At 46.0% G+C, this 14,275-nt stretch overlaps 7 protein-coding genes across 7 annotated transcripts; 3 read left to right on the forward strand and 4 right to left on the reverse strand.

The window, feature by feature from the left end:
• Window positions 1-332: 332 nt before the first annotated feature.
• N7509_014070 (uncharacterized protein) lies at window positions 333-1,088 on the forward strand (the record flags this gene model as incomplete). Its single annotated transcript, XM_056638707.1, has 2 exons — window positions 333-599; window positions 699-1,088. 2 exons carry the CDS (start codon window positions 333-335, stop codon window positions 1,086-1,088), a joined length of 657 nt encoding a protein of 218 aa, XP_056480696.1.
• Window positions 1,089-2,300: 1,212 nt separating this feature from the next.
• On the forward strand, window positions 2,301-3,853 carry N7509_014071 (MFS transporter; the record flags this gene model as incomplete). The annotated part of the gene is made up of 5 exons (XM_056638708.1): window positions 2,301-2,539; window positions 2,618-2,735; window positions 2,847-3,277; window positions 3,328-3,478; window positions 3,599-3,853. The coding sequence occupies 5 exons, from the start codon at window positions 2,301-2,303 to the stop codon at window positions 3,851-3,853; spliced, it is 1,194 nt and encodes a 397-aa protein (XP_056480697.1).
• Window positions 3,854-5,257: 1,404 nt separating this feature from the next.
• N7509_014072 (uncharacterized protein) lies at window positions 5,258-6,070 on the reverse strand (the record flags this gene model as incomplete). The annotated part of the gene is made up of 1 exon (XM_056638709.1): window positions 5,258-6,070. The coding sequence occupies one exon, from the start codon at window positions 6,068-6,070 to the stop codon at window positions 5,258-5,260; it is 813 nt and encodes a 270-aa protein (XP_056480698.1).
• Window positions 6,071-8,163: 2,093 nt separating this feature from the next.
• Window positions 8,164-8,748, reverse strand: N7509_014073 (uncharacterized protein; the record flags this gene model as incomplete). Its single annotated transcript, XM_056638710.1, has 1 exon — window positions 8,164-8,748. The coding sequence occupies one exon, from the start codon at window positions 8,746-8,748 to the stop codon at window positions 8,164-8,166; it is 585 nt and encodes a 194-aa protein (XP_056480699.1).
• Window positions 8,749-9,745: 997 nt separating this feature from the next.
• N7509_014074 (uncharacterized protein) lies at window positions 9,746-10,283 on the reverse strand (the record flags this gene model as incomplete). Its single annotated transcript, XM_056638711.1, has 2 exons — window positions 9,746-10,059; window positions 10,196-10,283. 2 exons carry the CDS (start codon window positions 10,281-10,283, stop codon window positions 9,746-9,748), a joined length of 402 nt encoding a protein of 133 aa, XP_056480700.1.
• A 955-nt stretch (window positions 10,284-11,238) lies between these two features.
• Window positions 11,239-11,829, reverse strand: N7509_014075 (uncharacterized protein; the record flags this gene model as incomplete). Its single annotated transcript, XM_056638712.1, has 2 exons — window positions 11,239-11,705; window positions 11,778-11,829. 2 exons carry the CDS (start codon window positions 11,827-11,829, stop codon window positions 11,239-11,241), a joined length of 519 nt encoding a protein of 172 aa, XP_056480701.1.
• Window positions 11,830-12,710: 881 nt separating this feature from the next.
• On the forward strand, window positions 12,711-13,802 carry zrfA (high-affinity Zn(2+) transporter ZRT1; the record flags this gene model as incomplete). Its single annotated transcript, XM_056638713.1, has 1 exon — window positions 12,711-13,802. One exon carries the CDS (start codon window positions 12,711-12,713, stop codon window positions 13,800-13,802), a length of 1,092 nt encoding a protein of 363 aa, XP_056480702.1.
• Window positions 13,803-14,275: the final 473 nt, after the last annotated feature.

Genomic DNA, 14,275 nt, shown 5'->3' on the forward strand with positions numbered 1-14,275 from the left:
ATGGATCCACCAGTGTGATAATCAAGTATAGTGAGGAAAAGTTAGCCAAAGCTTCCCATATCAGACTTTCGACCAATCGATGTGTAAGTAGAATCTACCGAGCGAGTGTCGTTTTCAAGCCCCGAGATATTGAAATGGTTACTAATATTTCATGGCATGATATCCAGCTCACAGAGTACACCATTCTTCGGGCACTTCAATTCTGTTCAGCTCAACAATTCTTTTACAGAGCAATTACCATACGATGTCCTCAGGCCTATCATTATATGCCCCAGGGAAACATCCAGATATTACAATATTTTCCACATGATTGTACAATTCACGATTTAATCATGAGTTTGGACAAGAAACCTGTTGATGGAAGTACTATCCAGGCTCTAGGAGAAGCTTTGGCAGCATGGTTGTCACGATTTCATGAGTGGTCACGGGATGTCTCAAAGCCAAATTTGTTAGATGTCGTTCGACTCAACACTGATTCACTTGGAAAGGATCTCAGTGCCAACAAGCTTCGATCAGTTGAGAGACAATGCAAAGATGAAAAAGTGGTTCGCTACGCCTCGCAGATCTTGAATCCAACCCCGCACTCCCAAGACTGTCTGGTACATGGAGATTTTTCCACAAGGAAGTGAGTAACTGCCGACCCGACCCCATTTTTAGAGTCTAAAAATTGACAAACTTCTCGAAGTATCCTATATCAGGGCTCGCCTTCCCAATCCGTTACTGAGCCACCAAAATGTTACCTGTCAGTGGTTGATTGGGAAACTTGCAGCTTTGCAGATTTTACTCGAGATATCGCGAACATGATCGCTGATCTATACATTAAATACCACTGTAGTGGTAATGATCAGATCCTGACTTTACTCGAAGCATTTGTCGCGCACTATCCTGTTGCCAGTCAGGATTCTGTCTATCGAATTGTGGGTCAGGTGGGAGAGAATTTCTTCCACTGGCGCATCTATGTCCCAGAGAATCATACACAGACGCATGTCGATGAGGTTCTTAATCTTGGCGTTGAACTGATAATCATGGGCATGGAAAAGGATCGCCAGAGAATCGGCAAGACATTTCTAAACTGTCTGTTTATTTGAGATGTCGTAGTCAAATAATGTAAATAGTCAACCTTTTTTGGAAAAGAAATACTTGATGTTTCGATTTACTAGTACAGGAGATGCTAAATAGCCCCCACACTTCTCTCTTCTCGACATCGGTAGCTCTGAGGTATACATTTGTCTTGGTACGAATTTATATGGGATGGAAAGAACGGGTTAACATCCATGGATATAAACCATGCACCTGGTTCCATGCTATATAGCAGGGTGGATATGTTTGCTTTGTTTTTAAGAACGTATTCGGAGCTTTGTCGCGGATTTTTTCTAGAATAGAGACATATAGAACAGCTAATTTTCTCCCGCTATGGAGACTGTTCATGATTCTTGTCGTGGCCAAATGTCCTGCTGATGTTTTCTTTTTCTGTCTCGAGACTAATGGACTAAGACTAAACGGTAAATTCCGTGCCATGTTGGCACTGCTATTGCGCATTGTTCCTGTTCCTTTCGACCCATCGCCAGAATGGGACCATTGTTGCGATTATCCCTCTTGAATGGTGTGGCACACCGGAGCCATGCCGTCAATTGCAATATTATGTAAGCACAGTTGGTCAGACTGTGCAGGGAGATTTTGATATTCTATTATGCAAAGTCAAAGGGGGCGCTGATCTGCATATCATAGATAGCTAGCCCCACAACACTAACAACCGAGACCGGATTTTGAGATTCCTTCAAATCCCTTCCAAGGTTTCTTCCAAAACTTTTGTTCTACCTTAAGTCTCCCGCCCATCCCTCAGATGACTATGATATCCTATTTCTGCTAAGGAGAGGATCAATTATTAGAGGTCCAGCTAGAATTCTAATAATCACCACCACTCGTCGATGGCCGGTAATCAACCCCTTGGAGGTGAAAGGGACCTCCATAATTCAGTTAATTGGAATGGTCCGGATGATCCCGAGCATCCCATGAACTGGCCTAGAAGAAAAAAGATTCCAATTGTCTGTATTGTTACGGCAAGTCGCTTCATAACGTAGGGTTCCCCAAGTTATTAATTCTTGTCTGACATGGTGGACTGCGCCGGTTGACAGATTCTCACAGGACTCTCGCATCATCGATGATGTCTCCAGCGTTGCTACAAATAAAGAATGACTTTGAAAACACTAGCCAGACTGTCATAACATTGACTCTCTCAATATATGTGAGCTGAAAATATATTTTGATTTGCGCAAATTGCGAGTTCTGACTTCATCAAGATGCTAGGGTATGCTATTGGGCCCCTGATATTTGCACCACTTTCGGAGATATATGGTCGCAGTCAAATTTATCATATTGGAAATATTTTCTACACACTTTTCTCGGTGGGATGTGCTCTTGCGCCTAATATACCAGCTCTATTGATTTTCCGACTTTTGGCTGGTTTCGTGGGAGGAGTGCCAGTCACAAATGCAGGTGGAACCATAGCGGATATGATCCCTCGCCACCAACGTGGGTTGTAAGTTTGCACTATGGCTCATGAGACTGCCACTTCCGAAGAACTATTTTGACACCTGCCGCGCCTGGCTCTATTTAGAATATCGAGTATCTCGAATGCAACGATTCTTCTCGCTCCTACCATCGCCCCTGCTGGAGGTGGATTCTTGTCAGAATCTCAAGGATGGCGGTGGGTCTTTTGGTTAATGACAATCATGGTACGTACTTCTCTATCTAGAAATTTCTCCAGACCACTTTTGCATGTGGAAAGTAATAAATGAGAAGGAATCGACAAGGTTCGCCAGAAGTCAAAGCTAACATCTGAATAGAGTGGACTAGTAACTGCTGCGAGCTTTTTGATTCTCGAGGAGACATACAGCCCTGTCTTATTGCAAAGAAAGGCTACTTTGATGCAGAAAGAAACCGGCAACGCGATTTATGTGCCCCGTAACCCGGAAATTCCGTTGGCAGGGAAAGTTTGGCAAGCCATGAGAAGACCTATTGTCTTGCTTGGCACAAATCCTATTGTCATAATAGCTTCCATCTACCTTGCAATTGTTTATGGGGTTACCTATCTACTCTTCACGTCGATCCCTGAAGTATTTCGCAACTCATACCACTGGAGTGAAGGCAGCCTTGGCCTTGCTACCCTGGGTATTGGGGTTGGATCACTGATATCACTTTTCCTTACTGGAAGATATAGTGACCGTCTTTTACTTCAACGACAGCAGAAGATGGGTGATGATCATGGACTATCAGAGTCAGTTCCTCACAAGAAACCTTTCCCGGGAATCTTCATGCTGACACTAGCCCAAGGACTCGCCTTCTTTTTCTTTTCCCAGCAGCAGTATGCCTTCCGACAGGTCTCATTCTTTATGGTTGGACGGCACAATATCAGACTCACTGGATTCTACCCATTATCGGTACCATGATATTCGGAATGGGTATGCTTTTCTCATTTGTAAGTTCGCTACTGAAGGGAAACCTTTGTCCGCAACCTGGCTCGAATTAATCCTCATCTGAGAGTTTATTTATTGAGAATATCTCTCTTATCGTTGGGCCTAGCTAACTCCATTTCTAGAACAGCATCAGTACCTACTTAGTAGATGTTTTCTCCAAGTATGCCGCGAGCGCCTTGGCAGCAGTAAGCCTTGTTCGCTGTATTGCGGGTGGCTTAGTTCCATTGAGTGGCCCCGACCTCTATGAGCGGATGGGATATGGTTGGGGGAATACTTTGCTTGGCATCTTAGCGGCCCTTTGTGGGGCCGGTACGCTGAGTTTGTGGTGGGTTGGTGAAAGGCTGAGACACAAGTATTCGAATGATTGTTTGAAATAGACACCTGGGCACATACTAGCATACTCCACAAGCAGGAGGTTAACGTTGTCTGCTGCCCAGGTGCCCAGGTGCTACACACTGGGCAGCTGTTCATATGACACACAGTCACCTGGGCACCTGATGCTCTCTCTCCTAGGTATACAGTCTGCTTAGGATTCTAGATAGCAATATACACACTCTTGCATCCCCATTTCCCCCCTAGTACTATTGCCCCCACGCACACCAGCGCTGTGGAAATTATATCCGACTTGATGCTCTTGCGTTGTCAGACCTTACTTTGGATAGAATACATGATTCATAAAAGCAAGGGATCTATTGTTATGCAAAGGAGAGAAAACTCAACGAAATACCCAGGTGGTGCCCTCAGGGTTCCAAGGTTTCGTTTAGTTCAGGCCTCACGTACCATCACCGGAAGCCTAACTCTCATTTTCCCGCAAGCTTCGTATTTGCCGTTGGCTTTGGGGTGACGACCTAGGCTGTCATACCAGCTCTCATTGTGCGGGAATTTTGCAAAATATAATAGCCAGTAACAAAGGAGTCGAGGTATGTATCAAGCCCAGGAGTTATTGTGCTAGTGTTCAATCTCGATGTTGGTGAGGGTCGAACGAAATTTCTATCCTGATTTCTCGTCCAGGATCATCCTCCCCCAAGCCAGTTTAAATACCGACCATTGCAGTCTTCTATTGAGGAACATGGTCGTTGCTTCTTGTAACATCTGCCTGCGTGGCTAGTATGACGCGAACTCCCTATCCCACAGGACCTACGAATTAGTGGCCAGGGAGGAGGTTGAAGTCAATCTGTGGGTATGAAGATGTGATTTTGGATGGGGTGGATACGATAGCCGGGAATGATGTTATATAGTGTATTATGAGTAGTATTGTAGCAAAGTAGTATACTCCAATTTCTGATATCAAGATCACGATATTACAGTTTCCCAGGCAAAGAAAGTTCGAATAACAGATGGTAACCTGATACAAAAATATCAAGGCATAGAGAAGAGATCGAGGGACAGCTAGCCAACAAAGAATATAATCCGGGAAGTTCTAAGGTAACCTGGTTGTCTAATGCGGAGGTATTAACAACATTGTAAGTCCGTTACACACGATATGATTTCCCCCTCAGCCATAATCAGGCACCGAGCCATGCTTTCCCCGTTACAGCGTCATACCTAGGTAATGATTTACCTGACCACTGAAACTAGCAACACCGCTTCCCGCCATGCCACTGTCCACTTACTGTACCTATGTATTCCTAGAGAGGTTAGAATTTCGGATAAGACTCAAGTGATGGACCAACTTTCAAGGGCAGTAATTACTCACGTAATGAACAATAGACCAAGCGCTTCTGTAACAATCATTGCAACCGATACAGTCGTCTTGTGTTGGCCTACTGGGTGTTTCAATCTTAATTCCCAGCCCCGTTGATTGCGCCAGCACAGACACCAAGGATGCAACCTTTCTCTGAACAGCAAGATGAATCGCGCAGACAGAAAGAACCGTTGACCTTGCACTGTCCCTTCCCACAATAGGTATCACCAGAGCCTTCGGCAGTGAGGCACTCCAGCCCTTTATTACAATGGTTGTCATGCTTGCAGTCAGCCCCGGCCTCGCCGGCGGTGCCAGATTCACATTGCTTCTCTCCAAAAACATATTTGCAAATCAGACCATCGTTGCACTCGTTGCTTCCTGAGCATTTGCTGTATTTGGTCCCTGTAGGGTACTTGCAATTTCCTTGTAGGCATTGCCCCACGCGGCACTGCCAGTCTGCCTGGCAGCTATCATCCAGATAGCTATACTCAACACAAGTGCCTTCCGGACTGCAGTTATAGCCATGGCAGTCTTCATAAGAATCATTTCCTGGGGAAGTAGTGCAAGTCTTCCCAAGAGCCGAGGAGCAGATGCTGTCGGAACAAAATTGTGATTCACAATCATAGTCCTTGGCGCACACTTTGCCATTCTTCAATGGCGTACATTGGCCTCTCATACATTCGCTGGACTGGCACTCATCATCAATGTAGCACCTTGCCTCAATGTCTTTGTGCCGGCATATGAAGTCGAGACAAATGCCAGAGGCACATTTCTCGTTGTCGAAGCATGGATCCCCCGCTGCCTGTAAGGAATCGTCACGCCGAGCGACAGAAGCCGATGCTGAAGATGATGGTGATGAGACCACGGATTTGACGAAAAGGGAAGTTATGAGACAGAGAGAGAGACGCATGATGAGGACTGGATAGTTAGCATGAGCCCGAAGTTGCTCTAGTAAGGGAAGACATACATACAGCCTGAAGTGTTTTCTTTGTGTTAGTTTTAGCAAAGTCTGCTTCAAGGTTGGGCTGGATTTGTGACATCGGAGGAAAAGGCAGAGGTTTTGTATCCAGCAGTGGATCTACTGTCGATCAGTGCCCGGTTGTGCCTTTCCTCAGCTGAGCCCAGATCGGCGCCGCTATTTGAAACCATTGATCGCGATCGGTGGAGAATCGGTACTGTGGGGACTTGTCAAATTGTGTCATATTAACCTAGCCACGAGCCTGAGTCATGGTCAGGTGTATGAAATTTCAGCGTAAAGGAGTATTGCCAACACAGAAAACAAGGTATCTATTGAACTTTTCGCACATGCGATGAGGTCCGAAGCTATTACAGTGAATAGGTTATGAGTGTTGAGGCCCCCAGGCCTGGGACATCCAGGGTGCGGCGCCCCACACCTCCCGATGCCTTTGTCATTTAACTAACTAGTGTGGTATTTTACCACTAAGAATCGACTGAATCAGCGACTGCCTACTCCCCTATCTGTTTTGTATGGTAAACTGGGTCAACTCGGAATACCCGCGTTATAACTCGCTAATACTAGCCTTTATGTATTAAGACGCTGTAATAGTTACTAGGTTGTCAGGCTAGAGACCTGTGACTAGGCAAGGATATCGCATAGTAGAGATCAGATTGGACAGTCGGTACATAGACTGATTCTTGAAGAGATTAAGAATTCTAGAAGCTTGTGGGGTCTAATAATACCAGGGCTTGGGTGGATATTAATATACAGGCAGCTCGAAGGGGATTCGGCCCTGAATCGGCCTCGAAAGTCTGGGGTGTTGTATACTTGAATCCCGTGACAGTTTTCTTCTATCACTGTTTTAGAGTCATGTATTCAGAAGCACATCCTTTCTAATTGGTTCATGTATCCGTTTTGTAGTTAATTCGATGCCAAAAGCTATTACTCTAAGAGTTATATCTTCATAACCAGAGAGCCTGAGGTCAGGCTTGATTGGAAGGGGAAATAAATGTCACGGAATATGTGTTAAAGAGGGTGAGCTTTGATTAGAAGCAATTACCCTGCTTTGTCGGTCAGTCCTTTGGTTATTCGATCTTGTTCCAGCTACGCCATGATAGCGAATCGTACCTAATTCACGTGATGGTAGGGATGAATGACTTGACATAATACCCCTTTGTTCTTGAAGTTTTCTGTCACGGGATTCGGAGTATACAACACCTCAGGTATTCGACATCGATCCGAGGCCGAATCCCCTTCGAGCCACCTGCATATCGAGATCCACCCGAACCCTAGTGTATTTAAGATCCCACAAGCATTTATGATTCTTGATCTCTTCAAGAATCAGTCTCTGTGTATCAACTGTCTAATTTGATCTCTACTGTCTGATATCATTGAAGACACGCACATCTAGATGAAGGATGATCAAGGTCATCCCAGAATTTGCAACGAGGTTTCTCGGCATCCGAAAGAAAGTCACGGATATTCCAGTAGTACCAGATGTAAGAAAGACTAAAATTTTCCACAAATCTCTCTGCATCCAGAACATAGAAATCACTAGAGTGGTCATAGTCAATACTCAGCCGTCCAATATGAACACTTATCTCTTTCAACATTTCCGCAACGAGGAGCGGTGGGTATCTACGATGCTCTAAACAGCGACGTAATTTTCCAGTCTTGCGTCCAATTTTAGCACAGCGCCCTCGAAAATAGCATGGTGCATCACTACGGCTGAAGTCGGCTTCTTCTTGGCCAAGTTCTATGAGAATGCGTAGCCGGTTCTTGATGTCTCGTAGGAAGTCTAATACGGGCTGTTGATCGCATGGGTCTTCTTCCAGATTTTGGGCTTGGATAAAGAGTTCGATGGCTAGGTGCTTTCGGAAATGGGCGAATTGATCTACTTGGAAGCTACGGGGGAGTCACCAGAGAAATGGGAGAATTGACGGTCAATTCTGAGATAATCAGCTAAATGAGGGGTAGCACGTCAGTTGACGTGGGAAACCCACAAAAGCAACAAAATAAAAACGAAATGAACAGAAAAAGTAGGCTTACAGAGCGCATGGGCCCTCCGTGTCCTGGCAAGTGGCGCAGTCCCGTCCTGTGGACTCCAGAAGTTTCCAAAGAAGGTACGGCTCCGACTGGAGCAGACCAGAATAACCATCCTCCCTGGTGGAAGGTCGATAGACCTCAGTTATCCGCAGAGCCATGTAGTCCGCGCCAACTGTGGGATGACCACACCTATCAGTACTAAAGGTCAGCCTGTGTAAGTGCATATGAATCTGCTCAAAAATAAGAGCAGCCTCTTCGGCATTGATAGTAGTTTCCCGGAGATTGGTACGTAGAAGAACAACAACCCCTATCAGGCGGTTAATACGCTCTGTGAAGCAGGCCGGGATATAACACTCGCTGGATTGGGCATCTTGCTCCCCCTTTGTCTGCAACAGACGGAGAATATATGGAGCCTGATCCAGGAATCCCGTAACCAAGTCCACTCGGGAATGTACAAGGCCAGCGTGACGGGCAGATTCGAGAAGCAGGTAATCCTTCTGGTCTGTAAACTGGTTGCCTGTAGACCCAGGAGATGTAGGCCGAGACGGCACTGAGACGTGTACGTGTACTGGTATGACTGGCATGATGGTATATGTATAGTACTAGTAGTATATGTATGTGCGAATATATGTGTAGGTGGAGGTGTATGTAGGTGTGAGTGTGTAGTGTATGCGAAGTCTAGAGTAAGACGTACCTATGCTTGATCGAGTGTGATACCGGAATGTTGATGTAGAATAGCTGCGTGGAAGTGAATGGTTGATAATAGCTGGAAGACCGTTGAAATGCCGGCTCTTTTATAAATAGATCGCGGCGGTATGTGGACTTTAAATTGTTTATTCAAAGAGGATACTTGCACCATTGTTATCTTTGTTCGAGAGTGAGACTCGCATGCAGACAAAGATGGATTGTCTCGGGACAAGGACAAAACAAAGGATGGACTACAAAGGAGAGTGACGACAATAAAGGGAATCGATGTTCATGCTTATCATGGGCTTTGAGACAACAATGATAATTGAATATTTCAATTGTGAGACGCTCTATCTGTGAAACCGGCTCAGTAGACCTGCATAGGCTATTTAGGCTTACCGCCGTAGAGGCCGCCTGCAAGATCAACGTCGCAGAATTACTACTATTTTGCATACAATTTCGACTGAAGCTATACCAAGCCTGTCAATAATGTAAGCACGTTGCCCTTTCACATTGCGGAAGCTTTTGATCCTTAGAGATCAGTTACTTACTTGCTATCAATGACTTAGTCTGCTAAGGATATGGCTGGGTGATACCTAGCGGGATGATCATTATTTTGACTGCTTTTATAGAGTTCTTGAGATTTTACAAAGTATACGAATCTAGTAGTATTTATATAATATAACTACTATATAAAGAAAACTAGTATAGCATTGAGTATGGAGACAGATATCAGTCGATTACTATCCTAAGCAGTACATTCGCAACAAAGAACACAGAAAAACAGAAAGTCAATGAACAGTAAGGTAGGCTTCCACATCAGATGTGTCTGCCAAGTACACGTCGCAACAAAAAAGCAAAACGAAACACAAAGGAAAAATTAACAAACCAGACTCAGGCCTCGGATTTGTCTGCCAAGCACGTAATGCAATGGCAATGAGGCAATGGGGCGCTCAAGATGTTCCAAGCAATGAAGGTCTCAGACTCACGCTGACTCGCGCTGGTAGGGGATCCATACATATTAGCCATCTGTCTAGCAATGAACTGCGTGCTCTGGTTCTGAACCCGCGCGTCAGCTCTAATCGCCATCCTGTTGACGTGAATATACAGCATGGAAAGAATGATAGCAGCTTCATCGTTCTCCAGAGCACGGTGCTTAAGGTTACTTTTCAAGCGGCGAGAAACCTTCTCCACGCGCGTAGCCCGCTCTGTAAAGCAAGGGGGAAGATTGACAAGTTTATTATACCAACCCTCGTTCTGACCCCAACGCAGCAATGAATGTAGCTCCCCCCGGAAGGGCCAACGCAAAATATACAGCCTTCGCTGGACAGTCAGAAAATTCACGAGAGTACTTCTGAAGATTGACGACGATGTCATCCCGAAGATCCTCCCAACTCTCATGATCCTGATTAATAAAAATACGGATGGCCATGGTGTGTGTAGATATATATGTGGGTGTATATATATGCGTATATGCGTATATGCGTATATGCAAGTGTGCGTGGTGTGTGGTATATGCGATACTATACTAGTAGCAGGACGTACCGATGCGTGAGTGTGTGATAGTATGGTGGAGTCGCTAGAGGAAATGTGTATAGCCGTGAGAGAATGTGGATAGTATATTGAAGCTGTAGAGTGGATGTGTGAGAGTGACTGGTTTCTGTTATCTTGGAAATCTTGGAGCTTTTATAGACAACTGGCAGATAGAGGTGGAGTTGTAACTATTGACTTAGACAAGGAAATATCGTGGCCATTGTTCGAGTCTGAAAGTCGGGTCCCAAGATTCCCACAAAGCCGATGGGCATTGTTGAGATCAAGGAGTGGAGTACCCATGGCTCGATTGTTTCGAGACAGTTAGAAACAAAGCATAGAGGACAAAGTTAAGAGATGCTAAAAGAGGAGAAATACTAAAAAAGGGAAGTGAAGCTAAAGAAAGAGAAGGGTGCTGAAACAAGAGTTCAATGTCAGTTAGCTGTGGCCTTTGAGGCAACAAGGAAAATTTAGTACTCGATATCCATGATTCATCTGGAGAAGTTCAAGTTGCTGTGCTGTCTTTGGATCAGAGTAATGGAAATCTAGAAAGTGTTTGTTCTACCTGGGAATACCAATGTAAAAATGTCGAGAGAATCAAACGGATATTATTTAGAGTAGTTATAGGTAACTAAAGTAATTGAGCATCATATCCTGCTACAGCAACAATGCTCATCTCCCCATGACCCCCTTTTGCCGCAGCATCAAGAAAGTCCTGCACGGTCAGGGCAAGTCCCTTTTCGCTGAGCAAGTCTGCCTCTTTCAGAGTTCCTCGAAGAAGAGGACCATTCAGGCCTCCATTCAACTCCCACACCTGTCCATCCTTTTGAACAAAGCCAACAAAATGATGATGATTATCATCGGCGGGAGAAGGGGGATTTGATGACCCCCCTAGAAGCAGCCTCCATATGCGCATCTTCCAAGAACTTCGAGTTGTAAAGCAAGTCCGCCCTATCAGCTGGCCCCAATTCAATCGCCCGTGTTCGGAGTTTATCCAGTTCGGAGTCGGGGGCAACATAGAGTCCACCTTCGTAGTTGAAGAGACAGTGTAGAAGGGCCATAAGTCCACAGGCATGGCCGATAGTTTGTTTCATCCAGACGACCGGCTCATCGGGGCCAGAGCCCTGATATTCGGGGATCGTCGGTTCTATGGCGGAACGAGCCGCATTGTAGATCGGGTCATGGGCGAGGACTACGAGAGCATGGATAGGACGGGGAATCCACTCGAGCATCTCTGGCGATGTAGAAATAACATCGTGGAAGCTCAAGCCGGGTGCGACTCCGAGATTCTCGCAGAGGTGGGCGAGTACATCTGGGTTGTTCTCTGTCTCACTCTCATCAGATGAGTTCCAAAGTTATTCTCTTTGTTCCTGTCCTGTCCCTAGGAGCGACAAACCAAGAGGGATGAACGTCTTGCAGCCGTTCACGAATTGCGCCGAGGGGGCCATACTGAGACTATCAACTTGATAAACGTCACGGTGTCATGAAGATCAAGATCAAGATCAAGTTGAAGTTAAAGATGAAGTTGAAGTGGGGAGAAAGCGGAGAAGCGGCGGAGGCTGAAAAGTCTTGGCATGGAAGTCTTGGCAGTCACGAGTCACTCACGTGCAACTTCAACTTAACTTCATTCCAACTTCTACAAACTGTTGTTCTTTTGTTCACTTGTTATTGTATACATTGGAGAGCATGGATGGCAGCATTGCCATGGAAAAACGGTTTAACTCCCTCGACTCTTTGTCACCAACATGGCTGCGAGGTATATATCTGCATGATTGAACCTATCCCCCAGATTGGGAGCCAATTAACTAGGCCAGCCAAGCTCACTCAGAAAAGCTTCCTGGCACAGTCCCGACATAAAACGACAAACCAGACCTTTTCATGAATCGGAATGACCCGAAAACCGGTTCCCAATGGTTGGTGGACACTGCTAACCTCAGGGTCCTCAAACTGCCGAAGCAAGCGAGGGTCCATCCGACCCAATCAATCCTCCCTCCGAGGTCAGCAAAAAGGACAGATCCACTCTCCTCAGCCCTATTGACCTGCAAGTATGCGTGTCAGGAACAGAAATGCTGTTGTTGGTGTGTCAGTCAGCCCTACAGGATCCATTGCGGACCTTTCGGGGAATTGCAAACCAGGCAGCAGCCGCAACACCTGTGGACGTCAGGGTGATGCGATAATCCCACTCACTCATTCCACTCACTCGCACGAACCCAAGGTACTCACGAACAGAATTATAAAATGCGTTCTAGCTTTGCTGTCCAACACCCTTTCATACTTTCCATCCTCATCCACATCATCCTGATTCATTCACCTCTGGCAAACCGGGACAATGTCTTCCTTTGATCCCACCAGGGTCAACCTGGATATGGACAACGAGGAGGATGTTCTTTGCTACTTGGCGACCTCCGATAACGACTACAATGGCCACCTTGGTGCGCGCATCTCATCCATATTCGTGATTCTCTTCGTCTCCTCGGCCTTCACCGTCTTTCCCGTCATGTCGAAGCGCTTTCCCGGATGGAAAATCTCCCACGGAGTGTACATCTTCGCCCGATACTTCGGTACTGGTGTTATCGTGGCAACCGCTTTCATCCATCTCCTTGACCCAGCCTACAAACGAATCGGGCCCAAGACATGCGTCGGTCAATCGGGATATTGGGCTGAATATTCCTGGTGCGCAGCGATAGTGCTGGCCTCGATTATGGTGATATTCCTACTAGACCTGGCCGCAGAAGTCTACGTCGAACAGAAGTATGGAGTGCACAAGGATGAGTCCGCTACCGATGTCTTCATCTCCCACGAACAACACCTGGACGTCGAACCCGCGCCCGACGCAGAAAAGAACCCGCAACCTCGCAACGCCCAGCAGAAGCGCGATGATACATGGGACTCGGGTGCAGATTCAGACGGCAGCTTAGAAAGTGCCGAGCGATCATTCCGCCAACAAATTACCGCTTTCCTCCTTCTCGAATTCGGAATCATCTTCCACTCCGTGATCATAGGGTTGAATCTCGGCGTCACCGGTTCCGAATTCGCAACACTCTACCCAGTCCTTGTCTTCCACCAATCCTTCGAAGGTCTCGGTATCGGCGCTCGGATGTCCGCAATCCCCTTCGGAAACCATATATGGTTGCCCTGGATTTTGTGTGCAGCATATGGACTTACGACCCCGATCTCGATCGCGATCGGTCTGGGTGTTCGAACTACATATGAGCCTGGCTCGAAGGTGTCGCTGATTATTCAGGGTGTTCTGAATGCTGTATCGGCGGGTATCCTGATTTACAGTGGTCTTGTCGAGTTGCTGGCGAGGGATTTCCTGTTCGATCCTTGTCGGACCAAGCGTCGGTCTCGGTTGTTGTTTATGGTATGCTGTACCCTCCTCGGAGCGGGAATTATGTCTTTGATTGGGAAGTGGGCTTGATTGTCTACGAGTGATAGGCATACCCGGAAAGATTTTTGTGGTGCCTATTGACGCTGTAACAGCCGAGTCCAAATGAAGGGGATCAAGAGTCAAAAGCGTAGCATTCAACGAAATACTAAGTAATGGAGAGGGAAAAAAGAAAAAAAGACAAAGGAATCACCTGAATGCTCGCTCGGCGGTATGCCTGAGGCAGTAACCATTGCCGTGTGTTACAGACGTTGCCCAATATTGTACAGTGGATGGCTTCATCCGAGAGAAAAGTGGTTTTACAGTACAAATTAGTAAAAAGCTAATACGAAAAACTTATCAAAACGAAGCAAGTTTGTATTCCAGTCCGATGGCGGTAATACGGAACAAAGGATGAAGAAAAATGGGAATTCCAATTCTTTAGATAGACAATCCATATGATGATATTCTTCTAATGCTAGACCAAGCTCCTTTCCTGACCTTTCGCCGGAATCAAATATTTGACA

This window comes from Penicillium cosmopolitanum (assembly GCF_028827165.1).
Source record: "Penicillium cosmopolitanum strain IBT 29677 chromosome Unknown utg000013l:1.0-859999.0:1.0-860633.0, whole genome shotgun sequence".
NCBI classification, from domain to species: Eukaryota; Fungi; Ascomycota; class Eurotiomycetes; order Eurotiales; family Aspergillaceae; genus Penicillium; species Penicillium cosmopolitanum.